Raw genomic sequence first — 14,001 nt, forward strand, 5'->3', positions numbered from 1 at the left:
AACAAACAAACCCACACAAATAGACACTGCCGGACGGTAATTGAAAACCTTTCCACATCAACTATGCAATATGTTGCTTTATCTGATGCGAACCGTTGACAGATGTGGGTTTAAACAAAATAAAGCAATTCGCCTACTATACAACGACTCCACAGTCCTCATTCAATCGATTCCGCAGCGAATAGGACTTCACGGAACTCGCCGCTCAAAGTGGGCTTGTGAAAGAATCAAAATTTGCATATGTTGTCGTCGGTTGCATTAGAGAAAAATAAACTAGATCAAACAGAATAAAACCAATTGATTATAATTGACGCAATTGAGCAATACCAGTAGTTCGTACGAAAGGAAACACCGGTTCAACTTCACTTTCCAACCGAACAGTCTTGATTTATTACAACTAGTCAACAATTCGTAGCATGACGTATTTCATTCACACCGACACATTCGATATTGTCACCAGCTGGCAGCGGGGGCCACATTTATGGCCTTGTGCGAAACGGTGTGTCCTGGCAGTGGGGCGATATGCACCGATCCGGGAGTGATGGCAATGTACTTGGCGACCGTCTCTGGGACCTTGGTGATGTCACGGGTAGGCTGATTGCTCCAAGTGTTCCATTTGGCTGCATTGTGGCTATAGTCGGTCACCGGAGCGGAGTTTTGGGCTTGGGTGGGTTTGGAAAATGGAGCTGGAACGGCGAGGACTGGGGCAGCGTGTTCATACTGGTCCGCGGCAACCGTGATCGGGGTGGCAGACCATTCAGAGTTGTAACGGCCGATGTTGGAGTATGAAGTGGCCCAATTAGGATGAGTTACATCTACAGCAACGGCAGGTGAAACGTCGTTCGTGCTGTAGTGGGTAGGTTCAGGCAGGTACGACTGACCTTGATAGTAGTATTGCTGATTTTCTTGCTGATAATCTTGATGACATGAGTCACTGAAGGCATTTTCATGAGTCACTGGGGCATAATATGATTCTTGGTGAACATACTCGATCGCCTGCTCTTCATTTTCTTCTGACGCCAATGAGTTATCCTCTGTCCACACAGCACTGGAGTGTTTTGTTGTTTGATCTTCAACCGGAGGTTCGAGAACCAAGCTTGGTTGCTGAACTGATGCATCTGCTGCCGCAGCTGCGATTAGAGCAATGACTGCTACAAATGTCTAAAAAAACAATCAAAAGTAATTCAAACTTCTACTATACACATAACTTTAAAAACAACACACCTTCATTTTCCCCAAAACCAAACAAAACTCCGCAACCCTATTGACCGAGCACTAGCCCAGACTGACACGAACTGTCCGTTGAAAGATCGAATATGTTATAATTGATGATATCTTCTGCTATAACGTTTTATACCTTAAACACATCAACTGTAAGCAACAACAAAAATAGCATTTGTCCGCCGACAAAATTCGACCTCAAAACGCCGTTAAAAGATTCGCTGCAAATTTCCCAGCTCGTGCCCAACGAATGGTCAAATTTTCTCCCTCCCTCATAAAAACACAAAACAATTTGACATCTCGTCACGCTTTATCCTTTCATCTACTCGTCTGCTTTTGGACACTGCACTGATTTGGTAAAACACTTGATGCAGTTGGGTGATCTCCGTGAATGCAATGGGGCAGTTTTGAAAGCGAAAGGAGAACCGTTACATTTTCAAGCTCATCTTATCTCGAAACTGAAGAATCAGACAATAACGATTGGAAAACTGCTGAAATCGTAGAATAGAAATTATGTACTCAATTTGTTTGATAAGAATCATACACGAGTTATGATATAAAGAACTTGAACAGAAATTTCCCAAGATATATCTGCAATTGGGCAGCGGCAGATTTTGGGTATTTTTTATCGATGCACCACATTTGTGTTAGAGCAGTGTCAGTCCTACTTGGAAAGCCATACAATTTTGACCTTATTAGGCGACTTCTAATATAGAATGGAAAAATGTTCAAATAAACAGCCAACCAGCCACTGTTATATATTCTAACAATTCTGTATAAAAACTTACCAAATCCTGTATAAGAACTGGGCCTATGCGAAATTGTTAAATTCTGTATGTTAGACATTGTAACAATCACCGGTTGGTTGAACTATTTTCTTAGCTTGTAGTCCTTCAAATACCTTTTACTGGCACCACTTGAAGCTTCAATTAAAAAAATTAAACAAAATCATTGAAAATTCATTGAGAAAAGGGACGCTTCTCATTACCAAAACATTTTGTATGTTTTCTCTCGCCATTCCCAAGCACCCACAAAACGACCACTTTTATGTTTGCCTGCTTTGCCTAATGAATACCTACACCATCATCAGCAGCACTCCATTTAATCAGCCCCGCTAGGTGTGGTCTTAATTTGGCATGGTCTTTTAGCATCGCTGCCGCCACGATCTGCGTCCGCTGCTAGTCGAACCCGTGCCTCGAGTGCAGAAATCAAAGCGCGCGAAAACGATAATTTTTGCTCAGACCAATTCGCCACTCTGTTCCTGTGCTTTAGACACGCCATGCATATGGCTTGGAGGCAGCAGCCGGTCGATTGGCAACCACCATATAATTAGCTTGGGTTTGATTGATCGTTTACTGAATTAAGTTGCTGGAAGGGTTCAAAGGGCCTCAGCTCCCATGCAAGGCAGCATGCCAATGACTTCCTCCAAGAACCAAAGATTCTTATCGGGCGAAGCTCGAAGCCTTCTTCGCGTGCTGCACTACCGACCGTTAGTGAATTCAATTCTATACTTCAAAGCGCCACCAGGAAAAGATAACCTGAACGAATGGCGCGCATTCCATTCTATTTGTTTCTACCAACGCTAAAAAAAAGTGCAGTCTGAGGAATCAATTTCATTCGCCTCTGCGTGACACATTAGATTTATCGGAAGCAAAGAATTATGACCATAAATTGCCATTGAGTGCTAATGGTCGGGTCGCGACGTTCAGAGCGAAAAACAATCACACTGCACAGACGAATGCGGTGGACTTCACATACCTATCGAGAAGTACCTCGTAAGAAGTATGCTTCGCTGGTTTGCGATTCAAATGTGATTGAAAGGGAGAGATCAGGGAGAAGCTGGTTGACCTTGATACAGTTATTACCTTCCTTCTCGAGGTAGAATGAATCAAGTTTGAGATTTCAGAATGTTTATTGAATGGAAACACGTACATATAGTTAGAAGGCATTGAGCAATATGTTGATTGGTTTCTGCAAAAAAAAAATTTTTGTCCAAGAAAAAAGTTAAGAATAATAGTAAGCTGGACGTAACATGGGTTATTTTAACCACTCAAAAAAAAATCGATTATGCTCCTCCATACTGATTCTATTCTGTTTCATGTTCTGAGTGTCCTTCGAAAATTTGAGCTGGTTTGATTAAAAATTGACCTACTTTTCAAATTTATATGAAAACTAGTATGAGGAAACTAATTTTTTATTGTTCTGATTAAAGCGCTTTCCTAACGGAGGCGAATAGGGAACCCATCCACCCTTTTTTCGCCAAATTTTTGTATGGGTGACAAACGAGGAATCGAGTGTCCGAAGAGAAGAAGTCCGAAGTGTCCGTGTTGACGCAACAAATGCAAATATTATTAAATTGTGATGGAATGTTGAAATTTTGACCAGTTCAGATCTTTTAGCATATTTATGGCTTTTTGCTGATAATCAATTATAGCATGTAGTGATTGGTTATTGTTAGGAGAAGCTGTTCAAACTTTGCGTAACCACTAAAAAGATCTTTAGGAGGGTCACAACAAGCAAACCGTCAACGTCAACAAACAAAACATCGGTAATCGTTACCAACATCTTAGCACAACATTAATTTTGCCGAATTTCGGTAAATTGTGGACGAGGCATTGGCAAAGCAAATACCGAATTACAGGAAAATATTTAACCGAAACATGAGCTGGGTAATGCGCACCGTTGGTACTTCGAGTGCCTGAAAGATTGAAAAAGACCCCATTTCACGGTCCTCAGCCTCTTACGTAGCAACTTCAATCCCTGGTTCCCAGAGGTGCCTGCCGTGGTCCGAGCAACCTTAAGGAAGATCGGGTAGCCAATCACAGTGCTTAGTACACTTGAGTTATAGACCGCGTAGAGCTATAACGTCCTGGGGTGCAACAGCCGGGGTTCGATTTTCAACAGATCCAGTCAATTTATTTGTTTATGATAATGACATTGTTGGCCGAATATATGAAAAGGCGGTCAAACTGTACACCTGCCTTAAACGTGAAACTACATAAGTTGAACTGGTGATGATGCTTCGAAGACAAAGTACATGCTAGTGGGCGGAGCCGATCGTGACAGAGCCCGTCTGGGAACCAGATTATAGACGGGGATACCTTCGAGGTGGTCAAAGAATTCATCTACCTTTGATCCTTGCTATCGACTGATAATAATGTTGGTCGTGAAATACGAAAGGTGGCAGCGTATCGAGGAAAGCTTGAGAGCAAAACGATAACTCGTTTTGATGTTGTGAAATCGCCGAATATGATTACTTAATTTGATATCTTTTTGGTCGTTTTAACGGTTGAAATAACAAAATGTATAGCAGAAAAATCTTACTGTGACATCAAATCGAAAACTATTCCTGCTATCGATGAGAGCAAATCGAAAACAAAATTTGATATTGGTTCCGATAACAAAATAAGTACACAGTTTGATGTCAGATCATACAATTTAGAAATCTACAGCAAAATGAGATTAAAATATGTAATCAATCAAGATGATTCATATTTGAAAACAAATTATGATTTCAATTTGATGTCGAAACTAAAATGTGTTTTCTATATGCTCTCATTCTGTTTTCAGACTTTGCTCGGGTAGAAGAGCGGTGGATTGCCATCAAGAATGTCTTTGTCAAAATAAGCGAGAAAATCTTGAGCGAGCTGCGTACTCAGCGGACGGAGTGGATTACAGGGGCAACCCGGCGAAAATTAAGGAGTGCAGAGAAGCAAGGCTTGGCAAGAACCAGAGCAGCCAAGTACGAGTTCCGTCACCGGAATGCGGCTCTAGAGAAGGAAGTTAAACGCTGCTGCAGACGAGACAAGCGATCGTGGATGGACTACCTGGCCGACGAAAGGAAGAAATCTGCAACAACTCGGTGTTGAACTTAGTCTGTAGATTAAAAAAACACCTTAATAAAGATTAAAAAAAATCTGCAACAACTGGTGATATTCGCCTCTTTTGTGATATCTCACGACGCCTGAGTAGAGCAAGGATGAATCCGAGGATGCTAATGACAGACGCGACAGGTCAGTTTCTCGCCGACCCAAATGATCAGCTGAAACATTGATTTGAGCACTTCGAAAAACTTCTTTTCTAGTTTCGACGACCGACCAACCATACACATCTCGGCATGAGCCGCCAAGGGTTGTAAGGAGTATGTCGTTTCATGTTTATTTGTTCAATGTATTTTGCTCGTAATATTCATTATTTAATTCAAATTAGTTTTTTTAAGCTCCTTTATTTGGTAGGCTCAGGCGTGTATAACACTTTACGGAGCCATGGTTCTTTGTGATACAGTCGACTCTCTACATCTCGACGTTCAATATCTCGATATCTCTCTCTATGGCGATTGTTTCCTCGTTCACATCAATCTACATACATTTGGGCATTCTACATCTCGATAACCTCCCTATTTTGATATCTCACTATCTCGATGTGTTCTGATCATATTTTGTTCTGGATTCACTCTCCTTATGTCGATATGTTCAAATTTTTTTAGGCTACTAGACCTTCTTTGAACCATAACAAACACATCAACAACAAGACATGACATGATTTGTTTTGTTGTCGTTTTTCAAGGCAACGAGCTTTTTTGGATCTAGTACCCATTTCAATTTCAATCAATTCAATCAAACCAATCAATTTGGCACGGCAAATGCTGGGTAAAGCGTACCATTGGTACTTCGCGTACCTGAAGGAATAAAATAGATCCCATCTCGCGGTCTTTAGCCTCTTACCCAGCAACTCCTATCCCTATCTCCCCGCGGTGCTGGCCGGGATACGAGCAACCTTAGGGAAGATCGGGTAACCAACCCCGGTGGGAACTATGGTCGTATGCTGACAGGGAAGGGGGGATTTGCTCCTCTTCGGAGTTGCACATCTTATTGAGCGTCTGTTCTCCATGTTAGGGGCGGCTGATCATCATCCGAGTGCCAGCGAGGGACTCTAAGTGAAACTGTGCACCATGGTCCACCGGAAATAAGGAGGAATGGTCCTCCGGAAATTTAGGGGGTTTGGTGTCAGGCCCTGCAAGCCAGCCAAAAAAAAAACTCACTCAACGAATAATCAACAAGAGAGTACGGAACGGAACCATCGGCGAAGACCACTGCGACGAAAAAGGACTAGCGATTAGAAACTCGGTTCGTGGAACTGCAGAGATCTTCATCGGGAGCACACGCATACTCGCCGATGCGCTCAAGGACCGTGGATTCGGCATCGTAGCGCTGCAGGAGGTTTGTTGGAAGGGATCAATGGTGCGAACGTTTAGAGGTAATCATACCATCTACCAGAGCTGCAGCAACACACACGAGCTGGGAACAGCTTTCATAGTGATGGGCGATATACAAAGGCGCGTGATCGGGTGGTGGCCGATCAATGAAAGAATGTGCAGGTTGAGGATCAAGGACGGTTCTTCAACTTCAGCATAATCAACGTCCATAGCCCACACTCCGGAAGCACTGATGATGATAAGGACGCATTCTACGCGCAGCTGGAACGTGAGTACGACAGCTGCCCAAGCCACGACGTCAAAATCATCATAGGAGATTTGAACGCTCAGGTTGGCCAAGAGGAGGAGTTTAGACCGACTATTGGAAAGTTCAGCGCTCACCGGCTGACGAACGAAAACGGCCTACGACTAATTGATTTCGCCGCCTCCAAGAATATGGCCATTCGCAGCACCTACTTCCAACACAGCCTCCCGTATCGGTACACCTGGAGATCACCACTGCAGACAGAATCACAAATCTACCACGTTCTGATTGATGAACGGCACTTCTCCGACATTATCGACGTCAGGACATATCGTGGCGCTAACATCGACTCTGACCACTATCTGGTGATGGTTAAACTGCGCCCAAAACTATCCGTCATCAACTATGTTCGGTACCGACGACCGCCGCGGTACGACCTAGAGCGACTGAAGCAACCTGATGTCGCCACTGCATATGCGCATCATCTCGAGGCAGCGTTGCCGGAAGAGGGTGAGCTCGATGGGGCCCCTCTGGAGGCTGCTGGAATACAGTCAAAGCAGCCATTAACGACGCAGCGGAGAACAACGTCGGGTATATGGGTCGAAGTCGACGGAACGATTGGTTCGACGAAGAGTGCAGACAGATTCTGAAGGAGAAAGACGCAGCGCGGGCGGTCGCGCTGCAGCAAGGTACCCGGCAGAACGTGGAACGTTATAGACGGAAGAGGAGACAGCAACCCGCCTTTTTCAGGAGAAGAAACGCCGCCTGGAAGAAGCGGAGTGCAAGGAGATGGAACAGCTGTGCCATTCTCAAGATACACGCAAGTTCTATCAGAAGCTCAACGCATCCTGCAAAGGCTTCGTGCCGCGAGCCGAAATGTGCCGTGTGGTGATCGAAAGGTGGAAGCAGTACTACGAGGAACATCTGAATGGCGTTGATAGTACAGGCAGTGAAAGTCAAGGCAGCGGAGGAGATGACTACGTCAGTTCAGCGGACGATGGAAGCCAACCAGCCCCCACCATGAGGGAAGTTAAGGATGCCATTCAACAGCTAAAGACCAATAAAGCAGCTGGTAAGGATGGTATCGGAGCTGAGCTCATCAAATGGGCCCGGAAAAGCTGGCCACTTGCCTGCACAAACTGATAGTCAGAATCTGGGAAACCGAACAGCTACCGGAGGAGTGGAAGGAAGGGGTTATATGCCCCATCTACAAGAAAGGCGACAAACTGGAGTGTGAGAACTTTCGAGCGATCACCATCCTTAATGCCGCCTACAAAGTGATATCCCAGATCATCTTCCGTCGTCTGTCACCATTAGTGAACGAGTACGTGGGAAGTTATCAAGCCGGCTTCGTTGACGGTCGCTCGACAACGGACCAGATCTTTACTGTACGGCAAATCCTTCAAAAATGCCGTAAATACCAGGTCCCAACGCACCAACTGTTCGTTGATTTCAAGGCGGCATACGATAGTATAGACCGCGTAGAGCTATGGAAAATTAGGGACGAGCACAGCTTCCCTGGGAAGCTTACCAGACTGATCAAAGCAACGGTGGATGGTGTGCAAAACTGTGTGAAGATTTCGGGCGAACACTCCAGTTCGTTCGAATCGCGCCGGGGACTAATACAAGGTGATGGACTTTCGTGCCTGTTGTTCAACATTGCGCTAGAAGGTGTCATGCGGAGAGCCGGGTGTAACAGCCGGGGTACGATTTTCAACAGATCCAGTCAATTTATTTGCTTCGCGGATGACATGGACATTGTCGGCCGAACATTTGCAAAGGTGGCAGAACTGTACACCCGCCTGAAACGTGAAGCAACAAAAGTTGGACTGGTGGTGAATGCGTCAAAGACAAAGTACATGCTTGTGGGCGGAACCGAGCGCGACAGGGCCCGCCTGGGAAGCAGTGTTACGATAGACGGGGATACCTTCGTGGTGGTCGAGGAATTCGTCTACCTCGGATCCTTGCTAACGGCTGACAACAACGTTATTCGTGAAATACGAAGGCGCATCATCTGTGGAAGTCGGGCCTACTACGGGCTCCAGAAGAAACTGCGGTCGAAAAAGATTCGCCACCGCACCAAATGTGTCATGTACAAGACGCTAATAAGACCGGTTTTCCTCTACGGACATGAAACATGGACAATGCTCGAGGAGGACTTGCAATCACTCGGAGTATTCGAGAGACGGGTGCTTAGGACCATCTTTGGCGGTGTGCAAGAAGACGGTGTGTGGCGGCGAAGAATGAACCATGAGCTCGCCCAACTCTACGGCGAACCCAGTATCCAGAAGGAAGCTAAAGCCGGAAGGGTACGATGGGCAGGACTTGTTGCAAGAATGCCGGACAGCAACCCGGCAAAGATGGTGTTCGCTTCCGATCCGGCAGGTACGAGACGGCGTGGAGCGCAGCGAGCGAGATGGGCAGACCAGGTGCAAAACGACTTGGCGAGCGTGGAGCGTATCCGAGGATGGAGAGATGCGGCCTCGAACCGTGCATTGTGGCGTCGAATTGTCGATTCAGTGTTATCTGTTTAGATGTTAACTAAATAAATGAAATACTAAAAACTTCATGAAGATTATTATGAGACATTGCACGTAGTTTGATTAGATTTAAAATTATTTAAATAATCGTGTAAATCCTGATCGGCTAGCATCTCAAGTTGACGGAAAAAGTATAAAAATTACTAAAACAAAACACAACAACAAAGACTTAGTATGCGAGTTCTCATTGTTTATTTCTGTCTGTTTTTTGTACGCTTCGTGATGTGTGTCCTCTGAGCTGGTCGAAGACTGTCCATGAAAAAATATCTGAGATAAGCTAGTTTAGGACATTTGGACGTCCACTCTCCAGATGGTAACGACGAGTTACACTGCTTTTGTGTATTTACGAAATATATGGAGAGCCAATTAATCAGAATATTTAACTCTAACGTGAAATCTGTGTTGTCATATGCCAGTGAGTGTTATATGTCGTGTTGTGTATTAGTAGAGCTCACGCAGAAACCGCAAGTATTCATCAACCGAAGTCCATGTTTTATTATTTGGGCCTGGTGGCCTTAGAACTGGATCTCGAATGCTAATCTCTATCAACGATGCCATCAATAATCGATAAAGCACAGCATATGTGATTGTACAAATCGTGGGTGGCTATTTCATTCATTTATTTAGTTAACATCTAAACAGATAACACTGAATCAACAATTTGACGCCACAATGCACGGTTCGAGGCCGCATCTCTCCATCCTCGGATACGCCCCACGCTCGCCAAGTCGTTCTGCACCTGGTCTGCCCATCTCGCTCGCTGCGCTCCACGCCGTCTCGTACCTGCCGGATCGGAAGCGAACACCATCTTTGCAGGGTTGCTGTCCGGCATTCTTGCAACATGTCCTGCCCATCGTACCCTTCCGGCCTTAGCCACCTTCTGGATACTGGGTTCGCCGTAGAGTTGGGCGAGCTCATGGTTCATTCTTCGCCGCCACACACCGTCTTCTTGCACACCACCAAAGATGGTCCTAAGCACCCGTCTCTCGAATACTCCGAGTGCTTGCAAGTCCTCCTCGAGCATTGTCCATGTTTCATGTCCGTAGAGGACTACCGGTCTTATTAGCGTCTTGTACATGACACATTTGGTGCGGTGGCGAATCCGCAGTTTCTTCTGGAGCCCGTAGTAGGCCCGACTTCCACAGATGATGCGCCTTCGTATTTCACGACTAACGTTGTTGTCAGCCGTTAGCAAGGATCCGAGGTAGACGAATTCCTCGACCACCTCGAAGGTATCCCCGTCTATCGTAACACTGCTTCCCAGGCGGGCCCTGTCGCGCTCGGTTCCGCCCACAAGCATGTACTTTGTCTTTGACGCATTCACCACCAGTCCAACTTTTGTTGCTTCACGTTTCAGGCGGGTGTACAGTTCTGCCACCTTTGCAAATGTTCGGCCGACAATGTCCATGTCATCCGCGAAGCAAATAAATTGACTGGATCTGTTGAAAATCGTACCCCGGCTGTTACACCCGGCTCTCCGCATGACACCTTCTAGCGCAATGTTGAACAACAGGCACGAAAGTCCATCACCTTGTCTTAGTCCCGGCGCGATTCGAACGAACTGGAGTGTTAGCCCGAAATCTTCGCCACAGTTTTGCACACCATCCACCGTTGCTTTGATCAGTCTGGTAAGCTTCCCAGGGAAGCTGTTCTCGTCCATAATTTTCCATAGCTCTACGCGGTCTATACTGTCGTATGCCGCCTTGAAATCAACGAACAGATGGTGCGTTGGGACCTGGTATTCACGGCATTTTTGAAGGATTTGCCGTACAGTAAAGATCTGGTCCGTTGTCGAGCGGCCGTCAACGAAGCCGGCTTGATAACTTCCCACGAACTCGTTCACTAATGGTGACAGACGACGGAAGATGATCTGGGATATCACTTTGTAGGCGGCATTAAGGATGGTGATCGCTCGAAAGTTCTCAGTTTGTCGCCTTTCTTGTAGATGGGGCATATAGCCCCTTCCTTTCACTCCTCCGGTAGCTGTTCGGTTTCCCAGATTCTGACTATCAATTTGTGCAGACAAGTGGTCAGCTTTTCTGGGGCCATCTTGATGAGCTCAGCTCCGATACCATCCTTACCAGCTGCTTTATTGGTCTTTAGCTGTTGAATGGCATCCTTAACTTCCCTCAAGGTGGGGGCTGGTTGACTTCCATCGTCCGCTGAACTGACGTAGTCATCTCCTCCGCTGCCTTGACTTTCACTGCCTGTACTCTCAGCGCCATTCAGATGTTCCTCGTAGTGCTGCTTCCACCTTTCGATCACCACACGTTCGTCCGTCAAGATGCTCCCATCCTTATCCCGGCACATTTCGGCTCGCGGCACGAAGCCTTTGCGGGATGCGTTGAGCTTCTGATAGAACTTGCGTGTATCTTGAGAACGGCACAGCTGTTCCATCTCCTCGCACTCCGCTTCTTCCAGGCGGCGTTTCTTCTCCTGAAAAGGCGGGTCTGCTGTCTCCGCTTCCGTCTATAACGTTCCACGTTCTGCCGGGTACCTTGCTGCAGCGCAACCGCCCGCGCTGCGTCCTTCTCCTCCAGAATCTGTCTGCACTCTTCGTCGAACCAATCGTTCCGTCGACTTCGACCCATATACCCGACGTTGTTCTCCGCTGCGTCGTTAATGGCTGCTTTAACTGTACTCCAGCAGTCCTCAAGAGGGGCCCCATCGAGCTCACCTCTTCCGGCAACGCTGCCTCGAGATGCTGCGCGTATGCAGTGGCGACATCAGGTTGCTTCAGTCGCTCTAGGTCGTACCGCGGCGGTCGTCGGTACCGAACATTGTTGATGACGGATAGTTTTGGGCGCAGTTTAACCATCACCAGATAGTGGTCAGAGTCGATGTTAGCGCCACGATATGTCCTGACGTCGATAATGTCGGAGAAGTGCCGTCCATCAATCAGAACGTGGTCGATTTGTGATTCTGTCTGCAGTGGTGATCTCCAGGTGTACCGATACGGGAGGCTGTGTTGGAAGTAGGTGCTACGAATGGCCATATTCTTGGAGGCGGCGAAATCAATTAGTCGTAGGCCGTTTTCGTTCGTCAGCCGGTGAGCGCTGAACTTTCCAATAGTCGGTCTAAACTCCTCCTCTTGGCCAACCTGAGCGTTCAAATCTCCTATGATGATTTTGACGTCGTGGCTTGGGCAGCTGTCGTACTCACGTTCCAGCTGCGCGTAGAATGCGTCCTTATCATCATCAGTGCTTCCGGAGTGTGGGCTATGGACGTTGATTATGCTGAAGTTGAAGAACCGGCCTTTGATCCTCAACCTGCACATTCTTTCATTGATCGGCCACCACCCGATCACGCGCCTTTGCATATCGCCCATCACTATGAAAGCTGTTCCCAGCTCGTGTGTTGCTGCAGCTCTGGTAGATGGTATGATTACCTCTAAACGTTCGCACCATTGATCCCTTCCAACAAACCTCCTGCAGCGCTACGATGCCGAATCCACGGTCCTTGAGCACATCGGCGAGTATGCGTGTGCTCCCGATGAAGTTGAGAGATTTGCAGTTCCACGAACCGAGTTTCCAATCGCTAGTCCCTTTTCGTCGCAGTGGTCTTCGCCGATGGTTCCGGTCCGTACTCTCTTGTTGATTGTTCGTTGCTTATGATTTTTAAAGGCTGGCTTGCAGGGCCTGACACCAAACCCCCTAAATTTCCGGAGGACCATTCCTCCTTATTTCCGGTGGACCATGGTGCACAGTTTCACTTAGAGTCCCTCACTGGCACTCGGACGATGATCAGCCGCCCCTAACATGGAGAACAGACGCTGTTGTGAGCCGATCCTGACATGGAGAACAGACGCTCAATAAGATTTGCACCTCCCCCCCTTCCCTGTCAGCATACGACCATAGTTCCCACCGGGGTTGGTTACCCGATCTTCCCTAAGGTTGCTCGTATCCCGGCCAGCACCGCGGGGAGGTAGGGATAGGAGTTGCTGGGTAAGAGGCTAAGGACCGCGAGATGGGGTCTATTTTATTCCTTCAGGTACGCGAAGTACCAATGGTACGCTTTACCCAGCATTTGCCGTGCCAAGGGGGTGGGTGGGTGGCTATACAATGCTCAATTGAGCAATCTACTGTATATTGTCGCAAATTGGTACTTGGGATTAGTACCTTTTCCTATACAGTAGCAGTTGTATACCTAGCCACGTCCTTACAATCACGGAAGGATGAGAAGGAATGTTAGTTCCACATCTACTAGTGAAGAGATGCAGGTGTGGTAGGTATGAGTTGGAGAGAAAGTAATTTGAAAAAAAAGTACAAGATGGATTATGTATGTCAAAATTTGAGTTACATTTGTTTTACGTGTAATTGATAAGGTGGCACTATTCGCCCTCGGGCGAAAAGCTCCGAAGATTGAACGAACGAGTTTTGTTCCGTGGGATGCGGAAGTAAAAGAGCAATGATCTTTCTTCTTTGGACGAACTTCGACAGCGACGGACGCACCAACGTATGGTGGGTTTCAGCTGGCGAAAGATTCGGCCTGTATAAGTTTAAGTTACCACAGTTGTGTGAGTGCATCGGTGTCAAAAAATAGAGCTTTTAGCTGAAAATTTAATTGTCAAATGCACATTGCGACAGCAATATAGATGTATGAGTGAATAAAATGTGCAAATGCTCTATCGCGGAAGCAGTCGCTGAAGACAAGTGTCAATGGTTTCAGTGACGAAACGAAAAGTTTCAATGCAAAAAGCAATACTGTTGTCAATATGCTCTATATCAAGTGATAGACAAAACGCCTTTCGAGCAAACAGACCAACACCGCTCCGCAGCATA

The 14,001-nt window shown here is 46.6% G+C and overlaps 1 protein-coding gene across 1 annotated transcript; it reads right to left on the bottom strand.

Moving 5' to 3' along the window:
* Positions 1–361: 361 nt before the first annotated feature.
* On the bottom strand, positions 362–1,381 carry LOC134217794 (uncharacterized). The gene is made up of 2 exons (XM_062696609.1): positions 1,225–1,381; positions 362–1,161 (listed from the first exon to the last, which is right to left on the bottom strand). Exons 1-2 carry the CDS (start codon positions 1,228–1,230, stop codon positions 454–456), a joined length of 714 nt encoding a protein of 237 aa, XP_062552593.1. The 5' UTR covers positions 1,231–1,381; the 3' UTR covers positions 362–453.
* Between the last annotated feature and the right edge of the window lie 12,620 nt (positions 1,382–14,001).

This window comes from Armigeres subalbatus, chromosome 2, assembly GCF_024139115.2.
Source record: "Armigeres subalbatus isolate Guangzhou_Male chromosome 2, GZ_Asu_2, whole genome shotgun sequence".
NCBI classification, from domain to species: domain Eukaryota; kingdom Metazoa; phylum Arthropoda; class Insecta; order Diptera; family Culicidae; genus Armigeres; species Armigeres subalbatus.